The following is a 23,796-nucleotide window of genomic DNA, read 5'->3' on the forward strand; positions in this document are numbered from 1 at the left end:
ACTAAAATGTTGAGAATTGATTGTGTAATGTATGGTTGTTCTTCTATTTGAATCTTAGTTAAATTTATATTATATTATATTTATGTATATTTATTTTATTTATGCCTTTCCTTTCAACTTTAGACACAATGATATGAAAGGAAAAAGAAATAAACCTCGCATTTTTAATTTAAAACTATACTTTTATTTTTCTATTGCCGAAAAATCATGCCGTTGAGAACGTGTTTCAAAATATGATCATATTTTGTGTATTTTCTGTCATTTAAAAAATAGTTTGATAAGTAGCTAAGTAATTTGAATTACAAATGAAAATATTTAACAAACTAGGTTTTGTAAAGAAAAATATAAAAATAAAAGAAAAATACAAAACATTTACCCGTGGAATGTTGTAATCCCGTACCTAACTTGAACGATGTTTCGCCTAAATGTATACTCTATTTTTTGTATTTTTAGAATGCCCCAAAAAGTATGCAATTTTCAACATGTACTACTGTAACGATGTCCTAACGACTAACAGCACCATACAATGCTGACTTCCCACGGCCACAGGATTGACCCCAGCTACTAACCAGTTATCGATTGGCCTTGTTGCTATTGTGGTTGCAATTTTTTGATCGATATTCTGACATACTTTGCGGGTCCTGTGCCGTGTCCCGTCCATAAAATTATCGTAATTGGAAATATTTAATTCATCGCATTAATTCCGACGGACATCCAACCAGTCCAACCGCTTGAATACAAATGCAACGGCGACGTATGTCATTGCTATTCAAAATGTTCGATATTGCGTTGGCTGAACGATCAAGTTACGAAGCGGGGACCATATTGCTCGCTCTAAAACAAGACAAGTGTTAGTAATTGATTCTGATGAAGATGTTGCTAGAGCATGATTAGATGTCAATGAGTTGGAATGGCCCTGCTGGAAGCGTCTGGTAGGTAGTCATTATCACTTATACATTATCTTAATTAATACTTCTCCATTAACGGGTTCGGCTGGACGGACCATCTGTTTGCTAGCTCATGAGAGGCTTGTCAATATTGTGATTTCAATTAATGGCCCTGAATGTTTCAGTATGTTTCATAGAAAGACAGAAAGAGAGGAGACAATTTCTTTTAAAAACTACCCGTTATGGACGTCCAGTAATCTATTTTGTAATATGACGTCATGGCTCATCTAATGAATTTTGGTCATAAATGATGCCTTATCCGTTACTAACCTAGCCTAATGAGGTTGCTACTGGAAGAAAAGGACAAAAGCAAACTATGAAACTGATAGTGAACCGTCTAATAGATTGTATTATTAAAAAAAGGGAACAAACAACAATGATGGAAACGACAGACAGGGAATAATGCATTGAAGACAGTTTGTAACATGAAAATGACATATTTTAGGGCCATTATTGGACTTTTAATTTCCATCCTCTTATTATCTCGTACTTTCGTATAGGCAACAAAGCGTGATACAGTCCGGCGGTAAGCTTTGTTTCTTAATGATCCTAACAAATTCCTATTAAACTCGTTGAAAGATGTTAAATCAATTACAGATTGCAGAACAGGATGAGCGATCAAAAGCACCCACAACCCATACTCCACCCTATTCTCCACATGATCGTCGCGTTGATTCTCCTGCCGACGAACAGTATTTACGCACTGTTTTTGTGCCTAAGTTAAACCTAAGCAGTTTCCCGCTGCTTGCATCCAATGCATCCTTTCACATCTCGTTCACGTGTCACCCACGAATCGGGGACTGATCGTGTGTGTGATCGAGTTGCTTCCGATTCTGTTTTTGGCTATTCACTTTCAGTGCCGACCCACGAAATTATTACGATTTTTTTCTCAAAAGTATTCCCAATAGTTGCTAACCCGTTAGTCCAGTAACATCAAATCGCAAGCTGTCCATCGATCTTTTCGTGGCGTGAAGACGCTTGGTATCGGCGCTTGGGACAGTGTCTCGTCCTTATACTTCGTTTCTTTCTTGTAGTAGTTTCTAATAATGCTTTCAATGTGGCCTACTTGTTTGTTTGATGTTATTAAAAAAAACGATGCCACGCTCAGAGAAAGCATGTTTCTTGTTTGTAACATTAATTGCCTTCAAGACATTGAAATAGGTATACATATGTTGACTATAAGTTCCTTTAGTTAGTTAAAATAGTTATACAAAATATTGATCTTAAAACCTTAAACATCACAATTGTGCCCCCAAACACACCGAAACAAATTCCAAGCCGTGAAGCACTAACAAGACTGCAACATTTTGCGCCTAAATTTATGTAACCATCTATCATCCTGTATGGTGCGATGACATTCGAATGAAAATGCCAAATTCTTAAGACAACCACACATCGCACGACCATATTTACCGTGAAATAGAGATTTTGGGTATGAACTTTTTGATCGATTATGAATTTGCACTTCACGGCGCGACTACTTGGCGGTTTGTTTAGGCGCACGGTGAAAATTAACCCCTGCAAGTGTGCAAAATGCATTACAAATGTGTCTTAGCACATCCTTTAAAACCTCTAAATGTACCAATTCGCCAAGAATTGATAAAAAAAAACTAATTAGATTGTTTTAATCACATCTAAACCATTTCTACTTTGAAACATGCGCCTATATCGTATTTAAAATTCCACGTGACCATAACCATTTCAAACGCACGCCAACCAAATCTCTCCATAACTTTATTAATCCATTTCGATCAAAAGTGCAAGCGCAAACAAGCTGCCTCCTATGAGGTTTAATGAGCAGCCACAACACAAGCGATTAGCTTGTTCTACATTCCCCACCAGCACTGTGATGCATGCGTGCTGACTCATTAGCACCAGACCACTTCCGGCATTGATTGTGTCGTCTGCGGTGCAAAACTGTGGTTCTTCTGCCATCGAACATCATCATATTAGACAACGATCTAGCAGAGCTATTCAAGCGACATGAACATCCAAACGATCGCGTTGCAATCGGTAATAAAATGGCTCTGTCATTGCAGGCTTAAAAATGCAACAGCAGCAAGTGTTCGAATGCATTTGAACTCGAAGAAACAGAACGCAGGGGGAGGGGGAGGGTGAGAGAGGGTTATTGGAAGCTTCTAAACAGCACCTTCCCGTCCCGCCGAGTTCTATGAGTATTTGCTTGCGTGCATCGTGTCGTCTCTGTTGACAGTGTCCAATTTTTTGGGTGTTGTCTTATCTTATCATACTCCCGACTACAAAAAAAAACTAGAACACAGAAAGGGGGGGGGGGGGGCAGGAGGGGGAAGAGTGGTAGTCAAAATAAACACCAAACGACGAACGCATTCAAAGCAAAATACTTCGTTTACTGAGTAAAAAGAAAAAAAAAATAAAAAGATATATTGAACTGTGGTTAAAGTTAAATGGTCGGCTACAGTGCTTACCACGAGATTTGCTGTTTTTCGAAATTTTATTTAGGAAATAAAATTACCCACTCCACTACATCTTGTTGGTCGGAATCGAAAGCACAACATGCATTTAAAATCACTCACTAAACAAACGGTATTGAAACGATAATTCCAACGTAACGTATGTGTGTTTTTTATCAGATTTACAACCCCGGTTACATCGAGTGCTTAGGGAACCAACCACCACCACCACCGCCATCATGTACCGACAACCGATGATTATACCGATGTTGATAAAAAAATGGCACTCAACCGGCACTCGTAACACACACACACACACAGGCATGTGTACGTGCAAGTGGTGCTTTGACAAAACCCTTTTTGCGCCCCAATCGAGGGAGTCACACCGGGAGTGGCCCAGTGCTCGGCCGGCGAACCGGCAGACCAGGACGAACCCGAACCCGAGCCAGTTCTGATTAGAACGTCGGTCGAGCTGGCTGCATGGTGGTGGCGCGTCTGTGCTGATGTGAAAGATCCGCGTACCGACGCACGTGACGACGAAGTGCCGTTTTGCCGCTGCGATCGTTAAACCAAAGCGCGGGAAGGGTTTGGTGCCGTGAAAACAGTGTGTAAGTTTGGCGACACGATCCGCATTGATAGTGAAGTGTGACAGTGTGCTGTGGAAGAGAAATGCGCCGCAAGCCTTATTTGTACAGTTTTAACTAAAAAAGAACCTGTAAAAACCACTGTTGTTGCTTCTTTTCGAATGACGTGCGTAGTTGGAGGCAATTAACGCCGTACGCGTACTGGAAGCGCAGTGTAAACATCCTCAACAGTGCATCCATGCAGGGCCATAGAACTGACACCGTCTGCGTACTTATTGATTGTTACACTCCACAAAACTGACTTCCTTGAAACGCGGTTGAACCCACTTGAGTGGCGCTTTTTTCTATTACTCCGATTCCCTCAAACGACCCTTCTTCTTCTAGTGCATCTTTCAAATGTACGCATCTTTGCGCCCGGCATGAGTCGTCACAAATGAATGTGGTGGTGGTGGCGGAAACAAAAAAAATATCTATTGGACAAAATTTTGATAAGGAAACTGAGCAGTGAAGTCAGGTTCACCCCCTCTTCGCACGGTTGCTAATCTATGGACGCATTCCTCACGTATGCCATCGAATAGTTCTCACCCTCCGGCGCTGTGCGGGATGTTCGTGTGACATAACCAGAGATTTGTGTCTATTTTTTTCAAACGTCTCATTATTTTTTGTATAAAATAGCAGCATCATTATATACATGTAACGACTCTGTAACGACACCGCAGGACACGGCTCCTATCAATGCACGAGAAAGACGTACACTGTACAGTGTTATCAGAATCTTCTTTGACATCATGTTGCGAAATTGATTTTAGCGGATTTAATCCTTACAGAGTTTTCCACCGGTTCTCATAGTTGTGGGACACTTCCTTGCCTTTTTCATTTAGGAAATACACTTTATACAATTGGGAATTGGATTCAACGGTACCCTGTTTAGATAGGCTCCTTAGAAACTCCTATTCGATTTGTCATACAAGGATACTATGGATGTCAATTCCCATCACATATAGTTTATTTCCCAGTAAGAAAGGATCAAGGAAGTGTCGTACAACTATAAGAGCTCGTGGAAAACCCCCTTTACAGGGTTTCCCACGATTTATTGGTCACTTCCCATGATTTTTTGGTGCATTCCCACAATTTTTTTATCGTATTCGATAGATTTTTGGTTCGTTCCCATAATTTATTGTTATTTTCCGATCGGATATCAATACAATTGGACCAAAAAATTCTAAAAATCGGCCAAAAAATCATGGGAACGCACACAAAAAATTGGAACCCACCAAAAATTGATGGGAATCAACCAATAATTCATGGGAAACCCTGTATTGTACATATCTGTTAGATATCTTTCCCGTTACAAAAGAATAAAAGTATGAAAATTCATCCACCAGAAAAAAAGGTAACAACAATCGCGTACCTATTTGTTTGTGCCCCATATTTAACGGCAAACCGCGCAAAATCGATACCTCGAATCAATCGATCGGCCACTTAGGACTCCGCAGCAGGTACCGACTGGAAGAGAAAAAAAAAATACAATGCACATCCCGATTATGATTTATGTAAACAAAGTCGGTCAATGTAAGGATGACGGTCAGGCAATGATCGTTGAATTGTAAAAATGTAATTTAAAATCCATCATTACCACCCTCAGCATGGAAATTATTATTATTTTTTATTTGAAAAGCTACATTTTGAAACAAAAAGCAACATTTCCCAAAAGCAAGCGACACCATGTTAGGCTCGATCGAGCAGCTTGCACTCAATACCGTCAATGCCGTCATTCTTCAGAAACCCGAAAAACAGATAACAGGTATGATGAGTTAGACACACATAACCATCCCTTAATCTCCGCTGCCCGGGGTGTGTGTGTGACTGTACGGCAAAGGTGAGGGACAATGTTCCGCCAGCCAAAACCAACAGGCAACAACACTTTATCGCACCAACGGCCGGAGCAACGGTGTGAAAAGATCGCACCCACGATAGATTGGTGTGCTGCACAAGAACAAGCAAAAAACATCGATCGGGATGGTGGGTTCGGTGGTTGTGTAATAATCAGCATTTAGGGCATGTGTTAGATAACGATAAAAAAGGGATTTCAACGACAAGCACACACACACACACGGACGCACGCACGTTTTTTTATCAATAGGAGAGAGATATGACGGTGGTGAAGGTATCGTGAATGTCGGCTTAGCAAGAGGCAGTATTAGGTCTCGTTAGGTTACAAAATATAAATATAAAATTATTATAAATCCGTTACAAAATATTATTATTTTTTTAATAAACTAAACTCGGGAGACCTTTAGAATCGTTCATTAATTAAAACATCCTTTCTGTAGTTAGTGCTTTCATCTCCACCTGCTGTGACAGAACCGCTATCCCAACCATGGGCAAAACGGAACAACCGCTGATCGTGCGGTACAAAAACCAATGGTACGATCTGACAGAGTTTGCCCACAAGCATCCGGGCGGGAAAAATTCGCTCACCGGCCTGCACGAGAAGGACATGGCGGAGCGGTTCGATCGGGCACCGGGCCACTCCCAGGCCGCCAAATACTTGATGAAGGAGTACCAAATTAAGCACGATCCCAAACAGAAGCAACAGAACGGACACTCTCTACCGAACGGTACCAAAGCGACCGTGAACGGGGCAACGCTGCGCAATGGGACCAAACCGACCGGCAACGGATTACACAGCGCCAAACCGCACGGCGAGGGACATACCACGGCAGTGACCGCGAACGGTGATGTAGCGCACCTTACCGACGACAGTATGGAGGTACGTCATCCTGATGAAGGGGTTGTTGTAGTAAAGCAAGTGTACAACAACTATTACACCTCCCCATTCCACCGTTTCCTTATCGCGAATAGTACCTATAAACGCACTGCAAACACACTCGCTCACACACACCGCATTGTATTGCCGGTTATTTCAATCGTCATCATCATCGTCATTTCCTATCGTTTCACCAACACCGTCATGGTCATTAAATAAGCAGTCGTTTGATGATTCACAGGCTGCCCAAGTTCACGCGATTCTCACACTGCCCGTACTGCCCATATCCTTATCTTGCGCGCAGCGTGATAAGGAACATGTGCTGGTGGGGTGATTGAGGTGATTTCGTAATCCCCACGCCTATCTAACAAAACCGTTTCTCTTCCCTCCCTTCTCTTTCCCTTTCCCCTTAAACTAGTACTTGGTGGACTGGAGCAAACCGATGCTGCTTCAAATCTACCGGCTGGGCGACAAGTACGCCGAATGGGTGAACAAACCCGTCGATCGCGAGCTGCGCCTGTTCGGTCCGACCTGGGTGGAAAACCTTACCCGCACGCCCTGGTGGATAGTGCCCGCCTTCTGGGTGCCGGCCATCCTGTACCTGATCGTGCGCCACGGTGCACAGCAGGTGGCCACGGTTCGGGGGTTTGCCAGCGCGAGCGAATCATTCCGTACGGTCGAGCTTTACCTGCATCTAGCGATCGGTGCGTTCGCGTGGACGCTGCTCGAGTACTCGCTCCACCGGTGGGTGTTCCATCTCGACCCGAAGGGCAACCGGGTGCTGCAGACGTTCCACTTTCTGATCCACGGCCAGCACCACAAGGTGCCGTTCGATCCGCACCGGTTAGTGTTTCCGGTACCGCCGGCCTTGTTGCTGACCAGCCTGTTCTACCAGCCGGTGTACTATGCATTCCCCTACCCGCGGCTAACGCTTGCCGGTGGACTGATCGGTAAGTGGGTTGGTTTTTTGTTTTGTTGTGGCTGAAATGAAGAGAGAAGAGGAATGGTTTTAGTAACGCTGTCATTCGTTTCACCACCCGCAGGCTATCTCGTATACGATATGATCCACTACTATCTACACTATGGCAGCCCAGCCGGGGGCCATCTGTATCATATGAAGCGATACCATTACTCCCATCACTTTGTCCATCACGATCAAGGTAAGTCTTTTGTATAAACGGGAGAGGAAAGAGAACGAATAAATTAGTAGATGTTTTACATTATTCTTAACATCTCTCCATTACCTCTCTAGGTTACGGTATTAGCAGCGACTTCTGGGACAAACTGTTCGGAACGCGCATCATGCTGCGAAAGTTAAAGTATCTACTGAAGTGGTAAAACTGTGCCAGCAATCAATTCCTTCTTTCGGGTCGTTCAATTCCTATGGGATGGTGGTGCAAAACACTACTAAACTGGGCTGTTTTTTTTTTTGTACTTTTTAATAATAAAATTTAAGCAACTTTCATCCGCTTTCTCGTTTCGGAAAGCAGACTGAGCAAGCGAGAAGCGTCAGAGGAGTTTGCATTATAATTTAAAGTTGTGGTTTTATTACACTTTAATGTACCCGATTCAGTTTGTTTTGTTTTCTTATACAGCTACAAATTGCATTCTTACTTGTTTTTTTTTTCCTGCTTAAGTACGAAAAGTGCGTCTCACAGATACTTTTTGTTGTTGTAAAGAAACGTAAAATATAATTGCAGTTTTGGCAGCATGCGCTGCTACGTCCGCTCTTAAGCTGCGGGATTAGTGGTCGAATGAATTTAATTGATTTTAAGTTAATATTTCTTTAATACACAAGCTGAATTATGAATGGATCAATGGATGACGTAGATAAATTCCACCAAAGGTTTACAGAGTTTCCCGCGATTCATTGATCAGTTCCCATGATTTTTTGTATCCCATAGATTTTTGGTTCGTTCCCATAATGTATTGGTATTTTCCGATTGGATATCAATACAATTGGACCAACAGATTCTGGGAAACGACCAAAAAAATCGTGGGAACGCACCAAAAAAACATGGGAACCCACCAAAAATTGATGGAAACCAACCAATGAATCGTGGGAAACCCTGTAAAATACCTTCCACTTAAATAACATACTTTTAATAACCAATTTCTTCATTTCCTGTTATTTCTGTAAGCTAAAAAAAGTCTAACTTGATAAAAAAAAATATTTTAAGCAAAAGGGAATTTAATCACACTAAGTGCCTTCACATTTCAGCTCATTTGTAATTTAAAAAAAAATCAAAATAAACCCAAAACTCATTCATTCGGCCACTATTCTCAACACAAAGAGCGGAGAAATAAAAGCATTGAGGAAGAAAAATAGTAAATAAATAAAATATTACTCTAAATTTTAAAGTAAACAATATAAAAGGCGAATCACATCACTATGAGAGCTGCTGACGAGACAGCAGAGAAAATGCGAATGCTACAAAGAATGCAATGAATATTGCCAATCCCGCTAAGTAGTTAAAGGTCTTCTAGATACAATCGTACGATCCTCGTTTCATCTGCCATCACGGTGCCATACCCATACACAGGTATGCATATTCGATACGGCAATTAAGTAGTGAATGTTTTGCTTGCTTTTTGGTTTCACTATGCTCAACAGCCCTAATTAGCAGCAGCAGCAGCCGTCCACTAGTAATCTGCACTAATAACACATAAATAAAGCTCTTCTCCGCTGCTGCTGCAATAGCGCGCTGCAACTAGCTGTTGTCCACTTTGGACGTTTTCTGCGTGAGCTGTCGAAGCTGGGGGAAGGAGCTTTTGGTTTGCGTCGGATAGAGGCGTATCGCCAGCTGGATGAACGGTTCGTACAGCGACGCCCGCTCCATCGCATTCACCGTGTAGTGCTTGATGCGCTCCCGGGCGCACCAATTGTTGGCGCGGTTGAGATTAGACTCAATTAGATCGTTGTTGCTGATTTGGCTACCGTTGCTGTGGTACTGGTTCCCGTTGGGGGACTGCGGTGCGGTACCGGTCGGCGCACCGTTGCCCGCCGACCGCGGATGCCGTGAGTGCATGTTGGCTATCACAATAATTATCATCTGTGCGGAGGAAGAAAATAATCGATTTTAGCAGACTGTTTGCCTTCAAACCCGGTTTGCACGTACCTCCTTCTTATCCTTGTACTTGTCGATATCACTTTTAATACCGGCCAGCAGATCCAGGCTGGCCGGATCGCTCGGATCGTACACCAGCACGAACGCGTCGGCAAACAGGAGATAGTGGCGGGGCAGCTGCACATTCCCCTGCAGCCCGGCCGTGTCGTAAATGCGCAGCATGTCCCTACTGCCCTTCCCAGTGTCCACGCTGGCCACGTACGTGTCTTCGATCGTGCTGTGCAGCTCCTAGTGGGTAGTGTTGTGATGCCAGTTCCGTAACGGTACAACGCAACGGTAGTTTAATTAGCATCGCCGGAAGTGGCGCCATCGATCATCGCCCCTACTTACCGAATCGATCGTAACGTGGCCGTAGATGAGCTGCTCCAGCATTGCCGTCTTTCCAACGCCCTTGCCGCCGCATAGTACCACTTTGCCAATTTTTGTAATTTTCGACGTGAGCATATCCGTGCCTTATCCGCGGTTGCCCATGTACCCGTGCGGCTATTATCAGCAACACACACACACACACACGTACACTCTTTTCAGGGGAGAAATGCACTACCGTTTGCTAACCGTTGAGGGGTCTAATTGCTTCTTCTCATAGCTGTGCCCCGTTTGCAGAAGTCACCGGACGACCCCCTTTGTGCACAAATGCGAAGCGAAAGCGAAGCGCCTGCGACGAAGGGTAAGTTATCGTGTGAATCCGCAGCACAAACAACGGGATTGTTTACGCTTCAGCACTGGGGGCGATGACATCGAGCTGTCAAACCCATATTTGACGCTGGTTGTTGTCAGGTTACGCACAGTGTGCGCGCAGTTCGAGAGAAAAACGCATACTTGAGCCATTTTAACCCTGTTGATGGCAGACCACAAAAAGGCAGAACATTCGAAAATTGAAAGATGCCGAAAATAATTCCTTTCAGATGCTTCCGATCATGCTCTAGAGAATTCTTAAATTAATAGTTAAACTGAAGTACCACAGACAAGGATACTCTAAGTCCATACGATTGGCAAAAAATATTCTCGCTACATTTGCATTGATCCGGGCCTTAGCTTAGCTAAAACGCAAGGTTTAAACAAGTTCACTAGGTGAACTGATTGTTATTTATAACTGCGATATTAGCTGTGGAGATTGCATATGAACTACGTACACTAGCGAACCGATGTGCCACTTGGAAAAAGATGGGCTTCAAACGTTTTGTCAACCGCAACAGATTAAGCTAAAACGACTGGAAAATCAAATATCAATAGAAAAAAAAACGAAAAATTCATAGCTTCACTTCCCAAGTGCCACAAATCCACTAAACGACCACTAAACGGCTTCTAAACGACCCAAGTTCTCTACCTAAACGGAATATAGAAAGACTTCGTTTAGCAGACGGCAAACGACTCATGCATTCTAAAACTAGCAAAAAAGCTGGTGGCGCTCTCTGTTGGTGGGATACCCCAACCAGTTGAGCTTTCTCATTTTCTCTGTAATGTTGTATGGTTTCGCATTGAAGTTATGCATCGCTAGAACTAGAACGTTGATACGATTGTTTAAATACTAAACTCCAAAGGAAACCACCAGCACTGAAGCAAGTGAGATTTGAGTAATGGTCGTTGGTGTTGATACTCACGTATCTGACCACAAGACCATTCATATAGATTTTTGCTCAGAAAGTTAGAAGGCTATATAGGTTCGATAAGATGAAACTTGTCGAAACACATTGCAAGAAAAGGATAGCAATATAATGATGAGTTGTAATACGCCATCTATTGATCAAACCAATGAAGCTGTGGAGCTTTCATTTTTTTTCTATGGATATTCAATCACCGACAAACCGACGTGACACTGGCGTTACAAAAGTGTCCCACACGAAAGTACTGTCATTTACCAGTGAGGCGAACACTCCTGTCAAAGTAAGCTCTGTTCACTGCTGCTTCGATGTAAACAACTTTTCTAAATACAAATGGCGAAGGAAGTGTGAGGCAAGATTTTGTGAGTATTATTGGACAAAACACCCAGGAAAATCATTTTATAAGTTTTCAAATCAATGCAAAAGATGTGAGAAGTACATAAAACAATACGCATTGGAATTTGCGAAGAAAAACAAAAAGGGGGTTTAGCAGTTTCTTCTCTGTGTCAGTGTAGTAAGCGAATCATTATAGAGATGGCGCTAGTGTTTAACGTATTTTCATTTGAAATAAGGAGACAACTTTTGAAGCTCTTTTTGTTCGAAGTGTCACGTCGGTTTGTCGGTGATTCAATTTTCCAGTCGTTTAAGCTTAATCTGTAGCGCTTGGGTTGTTTGCTCCTAATGGTTTATAACAGATCATTATATAGCTGTCTTTCATCTAATCATGACCTATATAGCCTTCTAACTTTTCGAAAAAAAATATATAACCCAAATGCCACAAATCCACTAAACACCCACTAAACGGGTTCTAAACGACTCAAGCTCTCTACCAAAACGGAATATAGAAAGCCTTCGTTTAGCAGACGGCGAACGACTCACTACTAAAGATAGCAAAAAAAAGCTGGTGGCGCCATCTGTTGGTGGGCTTCCCAACCAGTGGAGCACTTTCCTCGCTTTGAGAGCTTTCACTTTCCCTCTGTACTGTTGTATGATTTCGAATTGAAGTTATGCATCACTAGAACTAGAACGTACAGAGAGAAGGAGAAAGCTCTCAAAACGAGGAAAGCTTAACTGGCTGGGTATCCCACCAACCATTGGCACCATTAGTTTTTTTGCTATTTTTAGAATGAGTCGTTTGCCTTCTGCTAAACGAAGTTTTTTTTTTAATTCCGTTTACGTTGAGAGCTTGAGCCGTTTAGTGGTCGTTTAGTGGATTTGTGGCACATGAGTTCTCCATATTTTAAATAAAAATAGGTTTAAAACTATCATCATTTTTAGAATTAATCGCTTACTAATATACATTGAAGAGAAATTTCATGATCTCTATTTATTGTATTCCTTCTCGAATTTCAGAGACACGCAAAATTTATTTTAGTCATCTCTTAAATCTCCCGACATTATTGGGAAACTTATGGAATAAATTACCTATATTATTTGTCTAATTGTATCTTCTATTTGAATAGATATTAACATCTAAAAGATATTAACCAGACGTGGGCAGAACTCTTTACACAAGCTACAGAAGTAAATATTTACACAAAAAAGTCGAAATATCTCGCTAGAACTGAGCCAAAGTTAAAAAAAAAGTACTAATACTAATAAGATAAATACACTGTTTTTCAAGTCATTTTCTAATGTGAACGGTATTATTCAACAATCGCCCGAACTTTTTTCAACAGCCACAAATGTGTCACAAATAATGACAGCTGTTGAAAAACATATTGAAAGTTTAAATAATGCTGTTAACATTGAAAAGTAAGCCGGAAAACAGAGTATAATAAATATGTAAAAAAAACTAGTTACCTGGCATAGAGAAAGCTTGTTGCTGTGTATGCATATCTCCTCTTGTTTACCTTTACTTCCTTTTCATCCACTAAATTCTCATCAAAAACAAACGCGTAAAACCCCACCAACAAATGCCCACCAAATGCACACTCCCACTGTGCGGTCAAAAGCGTTCGCCCGAAAACACCGACACCGGAAGCGGCCCCGGCTGCGTTTTCCCCTCGCTCGACGTACAGAAACGCACACTCACCGGCCACACCGCGGCCCCGCGTACACGACGAAAACGCAAACTGTGCGGCTGTCAAAATCAACGCCCCTCTTGCGAACACCACACGTTCGTGCCGCGTGAATCGTGCCGTCTCGCTTGCGCACCGCACCGATGTGCTTCCGCAACTAACGCCATCGTTGGAGCGATCTTCTTTTGTCCGTGACCATTTTGATCACACATGTGAGTAGCGACATTCTGCCGGAGTGCGTACCGGAAAAGTGTGTAAAAACTGCTGGAAAACGGGCGCCGGTGGCACGAAACGGTTCGGTTTGCGGCGTGGAACACGGGTGTGCTAAGCGTTTCGGGCCCGGGTCGCTGGCTGGCTGGAGAAATTAGAGTGTGATAATTCCGTACGCCCGCTGCCCCCTTTGCATTTGCACGTCGCCGTCGTGTCGGTGGCGATGTGTGATGGTGGTGGTGGTGGTGGTGTCGCGGTCGTCGATGGTGGTGATGATGGTGGTGGAAGAAGCGGTGCCCGTGGCTCTAGCGGCAACACGGCGGCCCATATCCGAAGAGGAGAACTGTGGACAAAAAAACGGTGTTCGAAATGGGATGGAAAAGCGGAAACGCGCGATGAAATGACGTGAAAGGAGCTCCTGTGCGCCACGAACGAAGAAGAGGAAGAACAAGAACGGTCGCACCGCTGTTGAAGAACCCCCGATGGCAGAGGGGGTTTGTGCAAGTTATTGGTAGTAAAATGCGAATTTATTTGCAGCGTATGTGTGTGTGTGTGTGCGTTTAAGGAGAGTCCACACACACGCACACACATGGTCAAAGAAGCTGTCGAGAACACCACCGGATGTGTCTGTTCGCGCTGGGTGCGGTGCAGCTATGGTCGATGTAGAGCTTTCACCATGTCTGAAGAGTTTTCTGTAAATGTACCCACAACATTGGGTACAGAATTGGAACAACGGAACCCACGGGGAGGAGGAGGTGCCTGGCCCCAAGAAGGATGGATTTTATTGCTCCACCAACCGAAACATGGAACCTTCCTCCCCTACGCACCAGTAAGAATGTTGGAAGGATTTGGCACAGGTTGGCTGTATTTTTATCGTGCCTTTTGATAACATATCCCTTCAGGCGGACATTGTGCAAGAATTGCACATGCACACACACACACACACACACACTTCCGACCACAAATTGTGTTGGTCGGAGATGTCTACTTGGATGATAGAATCTGTCAAAGTAAAAAGGGATTCGCTGCAGTCGTTTTGATCTCTTGGTGCACACACAGATGTTTGTACACATGCTTTTAGCGAAGAGTCTAAGGAAGGCCAAGGGCTCGTTGGATATCAACAAAGGCCAAAGAGGGGCAGAGTGATTGCCGATTCGGTCGGAAGCCGCGTGTCTCGCAGCGGAAACTGTAAAATCGTGCTACCAAGGTGGGAGGGGTAAGTGCAATCACAAACACACACTCACAAACACTGTTGAATGATTTCATGTTCCTGCCTAAGCTTAGCACATTGGCAAGCTTAGCTATGGATGTAAAAAAAACCATAAACATTCTTTAACCTCCCCCACTCGGGCGACTAGAAGGTGTGAAGACACGTTTCCTGTGTTAATTGAAATTTTCCACCAATTTGGCAGAGACTGTAAGGAATTGCACACCACCTTATGCATGCTGTCCAAAAAAGTGGGGAGTGTGAGGAAGTGTGTGGTGTGATAAGGGGCACATTTCCACTTGTCCGCTACTGTCTTGAGAAGCAATAGGGAAGGCTAGGGAAAGCTCCAGGTGTCAACAGTTGACGTGGCTACTATTGCTGCTGCTGCTGCTATGCTGCATGTCATCAAGCGTGGAGCCGGCCGGAATGCCGCAACATAGCAAAATGGCAAGTGGTGATGGTGGTGGTGGTGATATAGGCAGTGAGCAGTGAGTTGTGCGTGCGCGCCCGTGCATGTGTGCGTGTGACGAGGGGTCATTGGTGTGCCTGTGTCGGTGAATGTATGAGTGCGCGCGCGGAATGACGAGTGCACAGACCGAAAGTGGTGTGGTGCGCGCGAGGAACGCAGCAGCGGCGGCGGCGGCGGCCGCCGTAAGGAAGTGCAGAAAACGTGTGCCGAATTTTGAGCACAATTCAGAGGAATGATTGCTCCCTTTTTATACACAGTTTCAATCTTGCAAAAAAAAAATCTGGGAAATTGTAAGAAAAAGACGTGCATTGGAATTAGACGTGCACGGAAGAGGGATGATGTTGCAAAGAAGCAGCTTAGCCTACCTTTTTCCAATTGATTTCCAACCCACACGGTGGCGCGGTGTCTGTCTCTCTCTCTCTCTCTCTCTCTCTCTCTCTCTCTTTTTCGCTCCCACGTGTGCCGCTTGCGAACCGTTCGTTCCGTAACGGGCAGAGAGCGACGGTTCCTGTTGGCGCTCTCATTCTCTCCCTCGCTCGCTCGCTCACTCTCTTTCTTTCTACCTGCAACGCGGTAGGCGCAGGGCGTTTACATGCTTTCTTGAGACGGCGACGATGTGCTCGAGCAGCAGCAGCAGCAGCCGTGCGGGCCTGCTGCCAGGTTACAGCAGCGGTCGATGTGTCGGCAAATGTTCTTCTTCTTCTTCCTCAACATCACCACCAACACCATCATCATCATCAGCGCCGGTGTGGCTTAAAAACCCGGCAAACCGCCGCCAAAGCGGAGGGTAAAGATCCGCATTTGACTTGCCGTTTTCACTGTTGTGTCTTTCTCCTTTTTGCCTTCTTTTCGCCGGCTTGTGTAGAGTGAGCGAATCATCATCATCACACACACAGTCACAATTTCCAGTAAGAAAAGTCTTGGAGTCTTGGATAGTAGGATACATCGTATCATGTCAACTTGAAACGGTTGAAAGTCTTGTTGGAATATTCTATTAGAATATTCATATAGTAATGTTACAATTTATCTAAAAAAAAAAATTGTGCATATGTGTGTGTGGTGATCACAGACTAGAACAAAAAGTTTACACGTCGATCGAAGTGAGAGGCAAACTTTCGTTCTATTGTACCCATTTTACCCCGATTTGTGTCGAACACGGGCAAACCGGGGGCGACACGGCTCTATTTTTAGGTTATGTTCAACGGGTGCGATGTTCCGGCTTCTCGATATCTCTTCTATAAAAGCAATATCGCTGCTCAGCCCACCACCACCACCACCGCTAGCCAACCGACCAATCGAAAACCATTTACAAAACGAACGAAAAAGAGCTTTCTCTTCTATTCTCATGCACTACACTATGTTCTTTTTCAGCAATCTCTTGCTACCAACCGGCTATAGAGAGCTTCTGACTGATCAAATCGTCGTCACCTTGGAAACGAATACATTTGCTTGTTGTGTGATACATAGGTGACAGCACGCGGTGCGTAACGCTTAATCGCACGTGTTACGAGTCAAATTCGGATACTCGTTTCTACTCCACGAGTTCTGAAGACTCTTCTATTGTTCGATCCCGAGATGCCTGCAAAGTCAATGTCGATCGAAAGGCCACTGAGCACAATTCTTTGGACAAAAATTTACAAAATCGTGCAAATTGGATAAAGGAATTCGGTTTGGAATGACCCACCCCACCTTGGAAAAGGATCAATTGTTATCAACAGTAGCAACGAGAGAACGCCTCAGCTTTTCATCCGCTGACGTCTCTCTTGGCCCAGCCGATAAGTAATCAGCATAAAACACACCATTCGTTACCAATCGGTTACTGATAAGACGAAGCAATGACACACATACACACACAGAACCGTCTTTTAAATGAGAAGTACTCAACGGTGTGGTGTTGGGTTGTTAAAACCGAAAACGTGTCAGCTCACATGTGGAACCTGGGGCACGTCACGAAAAGAACGAAGAGAAGGAAGGAACGTACGATCAATTCATATTTGATATGTTACTGGTCGTTTTTGTAGAGACTGTACGTATCTAAACGAACATGTTAATGTTACGGATTGATTTTCTATTATTCGTAACACGATCGTTTTCCATTTCCGACCCAAAAGCACGTGTTTTAATGTGAAAAATGTCATACCAGGGGCTTAAGCCTTAAGTATGATGAAATATTGATTGCTCCGGGGCATAGCATCATAGCATGCCAATAGTGCGCATTTATCATGATGCAATAAAGTCATACACATGATAATCTGCCTATTTTATCGTACCATAATTGCGCGGTGTGTTGTTGGGCCGGCGCATTTTTCAATTCGGGAGTGGTGTCATCCTCCCCGTTCTCTAAAGCCATGCTTATGTGTGTGCAGCTCGGTGTAGCTCATACACTTTAGAATCGGCGGGTGCATTGATGCGAGTTTGGTGCAAAAATGCTTAGAACAAACCGCCGATTTGGCCTTGACGTGCGCACGCTCTAATCGTTGCAGCCACTGCCACTGCGTAGGTTGGGGAAGGAGCAGAGGAAGAGGAAGAAGCACGGGATCGAAAATTTGCAACGGATTATTGATTTCGTACACCACCCAACCAGGTATTCAGAAGTGCGATGGTGCGTCCCTAGACACATGTTTGTCTTGTTGGGGGGGGGGGGGGAGGAGGGGAGTCGTCGTCGTAAACTTCCTTCCCCGGTCGGAAGATTGTTCTCCAGGGAGGAAGCTTCTAGGTGTACGATCTATCGCCAGCGAGAACAGTACACATTTGGTTGTCCTATTGTGAACGTTGCTGGTCCAACAACACCAGGGGTTCGTTGTCGTTCGCGATCGTGTATTCCACAGAATCCGCAAACCGAATCGTTCCTTTTTCTTGAGCGTTTAAGAAGGAGCTCGTGCCACCCGTCGGTAAAGCCAGCTGCTGTATCCTGCGGTCCGCTTGGATCGAGGTTCTATCTATGTGTATCACTATTACAATTATTAATATTGATGTAATCTTCTTTTCATTTCTCAAAAAAACAGCGTAAGCAAGATCTTTTACAGATCCGTCAGATTAACCGTGCATATACAACAGCATTGTTTGTATATCCAGTCATCTGGAGGAACGGAGGATCTCTGCCTACAACAACCCACCCCGTCGTCATCGTCCCTGGGAGGATAGTGCCGCGGCAGCAGCAATCGGAAGAACTCTGCTTCGTTTTTAGCGCCAACCCCCCCGTTGTGCTCTTTTTTCTCTCTCTCTGTGTGCGAGCGTTTGATCGTTCCCCCCCAAAAACCCCAATCAATCAAAATGACTGAAATGGAGGACACTCACTTCGAAACCGCCGACTCCGGCGCGTCCCAGACGTTCCCGATGCAGTGTTCCGCGCTGCGCAAAAATGGTCACGTGATGCTGAAGGGACGGCCCTGCAAGATTGTGGAAATGTCCACTTCCAAGACTGGCAAGCACGGTCACGCCAAGGTCCACATGGTCGGAATCGACATCTTCACCGGCAAGAAGTATGTACTACCCGGGCTCTTCTTTGTCTACAACACCCTTTCTTAACCGCTTAAACATTCACTTCCCCACTTTCCCCTAGGTATGAAGATATCTGCCCGTCAACACACAACATGGACGTCCCGAATGTAAAGCGCGAGGACTACCAGCTGACCGACATTGACGATGGCTTCCTGGTGCTGATGAGCGACAACGGCGACCTGCGTGAAGATCTGAAGATCCCGGACGGTGAATTGGGTACCCAGCTGCGCTCGGAATTCGATTCCGGCAAAGAGATTGTCGTAAGTATTTGTGTGATAGACGTAGCGAGAGAGTGAGAGAGAGAGTTGCCTCCGTCTCGCCCAGTGTGCTGATGAAACTAATCGTTCCATCCTTTTATTTCTCCCCCGCCAGTGCACTGTCTTGAAATCATGTGGCGAAGAGACTGTGATTGCCATTAAAAACAACACCTCAGGTGATAAAAACTAATACTTCGTTGCCTGTCTAAACAACAACCACAACAACAAACACAACAGCAGCAGCAGCAGTAAAAAAGCAGTAAACGACGGTACCAGAATCAGCCGTAGCAGCAGCAGCAGCAGCAGCAGCATCAGCAGTAGGCGCCGGCCACACATATTACAGCACTTTCTTATACCATCACCACAACAACAACAGCAACTACTACTACTACTACTACAACTCCTCCTGTTGCACCAAGCAGCAAGAAGAGCAACAGCATTCACCACCACCAGCAGCTAGAATATATAAAGATATAAAGAAGAAGGAAAAAACACAAACAAACAAAAAAACACATTAGAAATACCATCTCGTCTCTGAGGTTTACAAAAAAGAAACAATAAAGGAAAGTTGTTAAACCGACAAATAACAAACACAGAAAAAGAACAAGGAAGAAAACAAAAAGAAATTGTGAAACAGATGTGTGAAACAATGCGGTAGCAGCAGATAACATCAACAAGCAGAAGAAGAAGAACAACAACAACTGCAAAATGCATGATGGCACAAGAAGAACACCAGCAACACACACAAACACATCCAGCCAGCCAGCCCGCATCCGCATCCGCTCTCCCGTCACCACCACCCATGTGTGCTGTGCACCTCTGGGGGTTTGGAAAGGAAAAACAAAACATAGTTATATAACATCGTTTCTATATTAAATGGGGGAAAAAAATGACGACATTAACAACCACCAACACGACACAACTACGACGGATTAGCCTTTTTCTCCTTCTAGAGAAACTAGAGAACCACTATTTCGTTGAGGTTGAGGTTGTGGTCTTCTTTTTACCGTTTTTGAAGACGAATTTCGTCGAGTGTGGAGTAATATCGAGAGAGAGAGAGAGAGTGAGCAAAGGGATTCATTTACCATCCAACTAGCGGAGGAGCGAACGCGGCTGAAGAAGAATATATAATCCTCAGAAAATGGAGATCCCTTGCCGCGGGGGCATACAATTTGGTGCAAACACGACGATAATCGATACCATTATTGCATTTTTTTTGTTAGTTTGTTTGTTTTTTCAAACTCTAGAGCAGAAGGATAGAGAGAGAAAGAAAGAGAGAGAGGAAGAACACGTTGTATTTGAAACTGAGAAATGAGGAAGAAAATACAATCCCCCCCTCCGTTTTCCACAGAGAATGCGTTTGCCGCCTCACCATACATACACTTACACACCCACACACATTTACGTTTTGAACAAGGAAAGAAGCTTCGCTGTTTGTAGTTTGCAGAAAGAACCATGTTGGGAAAGGAGAGGATCATATGGATTATGATGGCGGTGGGGTGGGGGGAAAGGAAAGGGTAACTTTTAACTGCACAGTGCTGGTACACACCGAATGTGCAAGATCAATCTCTCTGTACTGTCGTTCACAATAGCAGAAGCTTTTGAGAGTGGGTGGTGGTGGTGGTGGTGGTGGTAGTAGGTGGACGCGGAAGTGTAGTATTGTGCCTCAGAGCATGATCAAGCATCTTCCTCTCCCTATTCGGCGTTTTGCTTGTTGTTCAGCAAATCGTGTGGCGACAAGAATACTAATCACAAATAGAGCATTAGGTGGTGGTGGGAGATGTGGTAACTTACTACGAGTCGATGTGACATGAAATCCTAATAATCAATCAAGAGAGAGAGAGAGAGAGAGAGAGAGAGAGATTGCTTTTCCACTTTTTTGCCCACTTACGTTCGTTCCGTTTGGTTTCTTTTTCATCCCAAAAAATAGTATCTTCCTCTCGTCTAACGCTACCTTGTAACGTACTTTGCATTAAGTGGCTATATACAATCATTTTTGAAGTAAGATCGTTTTTTTTCTTTTTCAAAACACGTTCATTACCAAACGATCGTGTTTTAGCGTGCACTTTGAAACATCTTCGATCCATGTAAGTGTGTGTGTGTGTGTGTGTGTATGGTGTCGTATTCGGTTGATCTAGTTCAGTAGAGTTGTAAGAGATCAAGCAAATTGTTAAAAAACAGGAGAAGATGTAATACAAGAACAAATTACCTTCCCACTGCAAGGAATGTAGCAAACAATAGGGAAACGAAATAGAAATAACGATCATTATACTACTGTGTGTTCAACAGTGATTGACGGAATAGAAAACACAGACACACACACACACACACACACACACACACACACACACACACACACACACACACATACACACACACACACACACACACACACACACAGAAAAGAAAAGAAGACAACAAACACAGGGCCAAGTGAGGCGAAGAGACAGCGAAAAGGTAGTAACACTCAGAACAGAAAAAATACACTCAAAAACACACTCAAAAAACATTAATATCGAACATTACTCCAGCCAGAGACGCGCGCACTATTGTTTGTTATTGCGGAACAATTAAATTGGAGCAAAACTGAAAACACAAAACATACTAACGGAAAAAAAACTATGGAACAAATAAAATGAAATAAAAGAGAACTAAAAGTGAGAAGAAAAAAACAAAACAAGAAAAACACACAACGCCTCTCCCTGAAAATTTGGACAGAAAACGAAAAACGAAATAAGAGAAACTTCTACCCTCCTTTTCTTCCACCCTCCCATTGGACGTGTGTTTGTTCGTTTGTGGATGATGATGATTTAACAAAAAAATAGATAAGAAAAAAACACCAGGAAAAAGAAGTCGGATTGTTCTGGACAGAAGAAGGAAAGTCGACTAAGGACTGAAGTGTGGCAATGGACAAATAGTTTTTTTTTTGAAAATCTTTTCCTCAAACACCACACTACTGTGTTGGGCTAGTGTTGGTTTGGTGGGCTGCCTATTTGAACTATAAATCCTCCAACGGTAAGAACACTCGCAGAAGACTCCAAAAATTGCAGAATGATGGGGGGGAATCCTTTCAGTAAGGTTCATCCGTGTTTTGTTTGTCCTGAGAGTAAAAAAAGAAAAAGAAGAGAAATAACTGTACAAGAAATGCAAATTGAAGGCACTGCAACTTAAGTTGCGCGTTTGTTGGGCATTTTGGGAAAGAAAAAAAGATTCACGGTTATATTAAGGGCATCGCATGAATGCTGCAATGTATGTTACATGGTGTTCCGGTCCGTAGGTTCGGTGCTTATGTTAAGAATATATCCTTTTGCCACGTCTGCGTAAAGCAATCTTTCGAAAGTGAGTTCATCAAACCCGGTTGAATTGCGCGAGAGAAGGCATTTTTTTGCATATTTTTGCAAATCATATTTTGTTTCAACCAAAATTATATTCCTCTTGCAAGAGGAGCGAAAAGCGAGGAAATGAAATGAAATTATTTTGAAACAGAGGAAAAATAACAACACACAAAATAGGGTTTTGTGACTCGAACGACGGGAACGAAAACACATGAATCAAAGATTACTTTATGAACGTAAAACAGAAACAAAAAAACACACACTTTAAACATACATCACGAAACACACAACATAATAGGATAAAAAAGTAAAAAGTATAACAAATGAAAGGAAAAAAAAACATAAAATATGAAGCAACAAAACAAACCTGATTGTGTGCTAGGAATAAAACAAAATAATACGATGAATGTCAGGCGAAGAAAGTGTGAAACGCGTGGCGAACACAAGAAGTTTATGTGTGTAGGAGAAAGTGACAATGAGAAAATGTGCGGTTTAGAGGTGCGCTTGGTTTATGCTAAACATGGGATGGGAGGGTTGTGGATAGGAAAATTCAAAACGAAATAAAAAACGAACTACATCTATGAAGCAGCGGCAGAAAGGATTAAAGCAACAAAAAAAAAAAAAAGAAAATCCCAAACACGGAAGACGGAAGTAGATAGGGTGAGAAATAATAAGAATGGGTACCGCCGATGCAACAACCCAGTGGGTAGGGAGGATTAAAAGAAAGACAGAAAGATTTGCGAGGCGAAATAAAATGGATGGACCCAACGGATGGAGGATTGGACTGTCCGAGCGGCCTAGCGCTGGCCGAAGACTATAGGAAAGTGAATAAAATAAATGCTAAAAATATATATGTATATGAATATAAAATGAATAGAGAGCGGGAAAACAAAAAGGGGAAATAGGCAAAGAAAACATATAAAAGAGAATGGTTTGCTTTCGATTCACTCCCAGATAGGTTTATGACTTTCTTGTATTTTTATTTTGTGTGTATTATTTCTTACAAAATGCACTCAAACACACGTATACGGAAGCAAATCAATAAAACTAGAACTTAATTTGCTTAAAAACTATAATTTCTAAAACATTTCAACTCCACACATTGTTGTTTCAAATGTCACAGTTGATGCATTTCATACAATAGTAACAAAGACAAAGAAAATAGCAAAAAACAAAACTCTCGAAAAAAAGGAAAACTAATTGGAAAACAATTGGAGCATGAAAACAAACAAAACACAACAATAATTGTAGCAGGTAAAGAGAGGAGATCGAAAAGAAAAAAAGAAACAGACAAGAAAAAATAATTAAAAAAGAGAACAAAACAAAACTACCGCAAT

General features: G+C 43.2%; 3 protein-coding genes across 6 annotated transcripts; 2 read left to right on the plus strand and 1 right to left on the minus strand.

Annotated features, from left to right (window-relative positions):
* Positions 1–3,761: 3,761 nt before the first annotated feature.
* Positions 3,762–8,266, plus strand: LOC120904718 (dihydroceramide fatty acyl 2-hydroxylase FAH2). 2 transcript variants are annotated; one of them, XM_040314953.1, is made up of 5 exons: positions 3,762–3,984; positions 6,294–6,733; positions 7,149–7,680; positions 7,774–7,890; positions 7,983–8,266. In XM_040314953.1, the coding sequence occupies exons 2-5, from the start codon at positions 6,341–6,343 to the stop codon at positions 8,066–8,068; spliced, it is 1,128 nt and encodes a 375-aa protein (XP_040170887.1). In that variant the 5' UTR covers positions 3,762–3,984; positions 6,294–6,340; the 3' UTR covers positions 8,069–8,266. The 2 variants fall into 2 exon arrangements, with proteins under 2 accessions (XP_040170887.1, XP_040170888.1); XM_040314954.1 differs by having other exon boundaries at positions 6,298–6,733.
* A 441-nt stretch (positions 8,267–8,707) lies between these two features.
* Positions 8,708–10,594, minus strand: LOC120904719 (NF-kappa-B inhibitor-interacting Ras-like protein). Its single transcript, XM_040314955.1, has 3 exons — positions 10,189–10,594; positions 9,850–10,086; positions 8,708–9,783 (listed from the first exon to the last, which is right to left on the minus strand). The coding sequence occupies exons 1-3, from the start codon at positions 10,300–10,302 to the stop codon at positions 9,442–9,444; spliced, it is 693 nt and encodes a 230-aa protein (XP_040170889.1). The 5' UTR covers positions 10,303–10,594; the 3' UTR covers positions 8,708–9,441.
* A 2,966-nt stretch (positions 10,595–13,560) lies between these two features.
* LOC120904720 (eukaryotic translation initiation factor 5A) lies at positions 13,561–21,466 on the plus strand. 3 transcript variants are annotated; one of them, XM_040314956.1, is made up of 4 exons: positions 13,561–13,692; positions 18,372–18,848; positions 18,929–19,127; positions 19,240–21,466. In XM_040314956.1, the coding sequence occupies exons 2-4, from the start codon at positions 18,640–18,642 to the stop codon at positions 19,312–19,314; spliced, it is 483 nt and encodes a 160-aa protein (XP_040170890.1). In that variant the 5' UTR covers positions 13,561–13,692; positions 18,372–18,639; the 3' UTR covers positions 19,315–21,466. The 3 variants fall into 3 exon arrangements, with proteins under 3 accessions (XP_040170890.1, XP_040170892.1, XP_040170891.1); XM_040314958.1 differs by having other exon boundaries at positions 13,608–13,715; XM_040314957.1 differs by having other exon boundaries at positions 13,622–13,730.
* Positions 21,467–23,796: the final 2,330 nt, after the last annotated feature.

The sequence above is a fragment of the Anopheles arabiensis genome, chromosome 3, assembly GCF_016920715.1.
Source record: "Anopheles arabiensis isolate DONGOLA chromosome 3, AaraD3, whole genome shotgun sequence".
NCBI lineage: Eukaryota > Metazoa > Arthropoda > Insecta > Diptera > Culicidae > Anopheles > Anopheles arabiensis.

Coding starts and splice junctions, on each gene's coding strand:
- LOC120904718 (XM_040314953.1), top strand. CDS start 6,341: ATGGGCAAAACGGAACAACCGCTGATCGTGCGGTACAAAAACCAATGG. Junction 7,681..7,773: donor GCTTGCCGGTGGACTGATCG/GTAAGTGGGTTG, acceptor CACCACCCGCAG/GCTATCTCGTATACGATATG. Junction 7,891..7,982: donor CTTTGTCCATCACGATCAAG/GTAAGTCTTTTG, acceptor TTACCTCTCTAG/GTTACGGTATTAGCAGCGAC.
- LOC120904719 (XM_040314955.1), bottom strand. CDS start 10,302: ATGCTCACGTCGAAAATTACAAAAATTGGCAAAGTGGTACTATGCGGC. Junction 10,087..10,188: donor GCCACGTTACGATCGATTCG/GTAAGTAGGGGC, acceptor ACTACCCACTAG/GAGCTGCACAGCACGATCGA. Junction 9,784..9,849: donor AGTACAAGGATAAGAAGGAG/GTACGTGCAAAC, acceptor TCCTCCGCACAG/ATGATAATTATTGTGATAGC.
- LOC120904720 (XM_040314956.1), top strand. CDS start 18,640: ATGACTGAAATGGAGGACACTCACTTCGAAACCGCCGACTCCGGCGCG. Junction 18,849..18,928: donor GACATCTTCACCGGCAAGAA/GTATGTACTACC, acceptor ACTTTCCCCTAG/GTATGAAGATATCTGCCCGT. Junction 19,128..19,239: donor ATTCCGGCAAAGAGATTGTC/GTAAGTATTTGT, acceptor CTCCCCCGCCAG/TGCACTGTCTTGAAATCATG.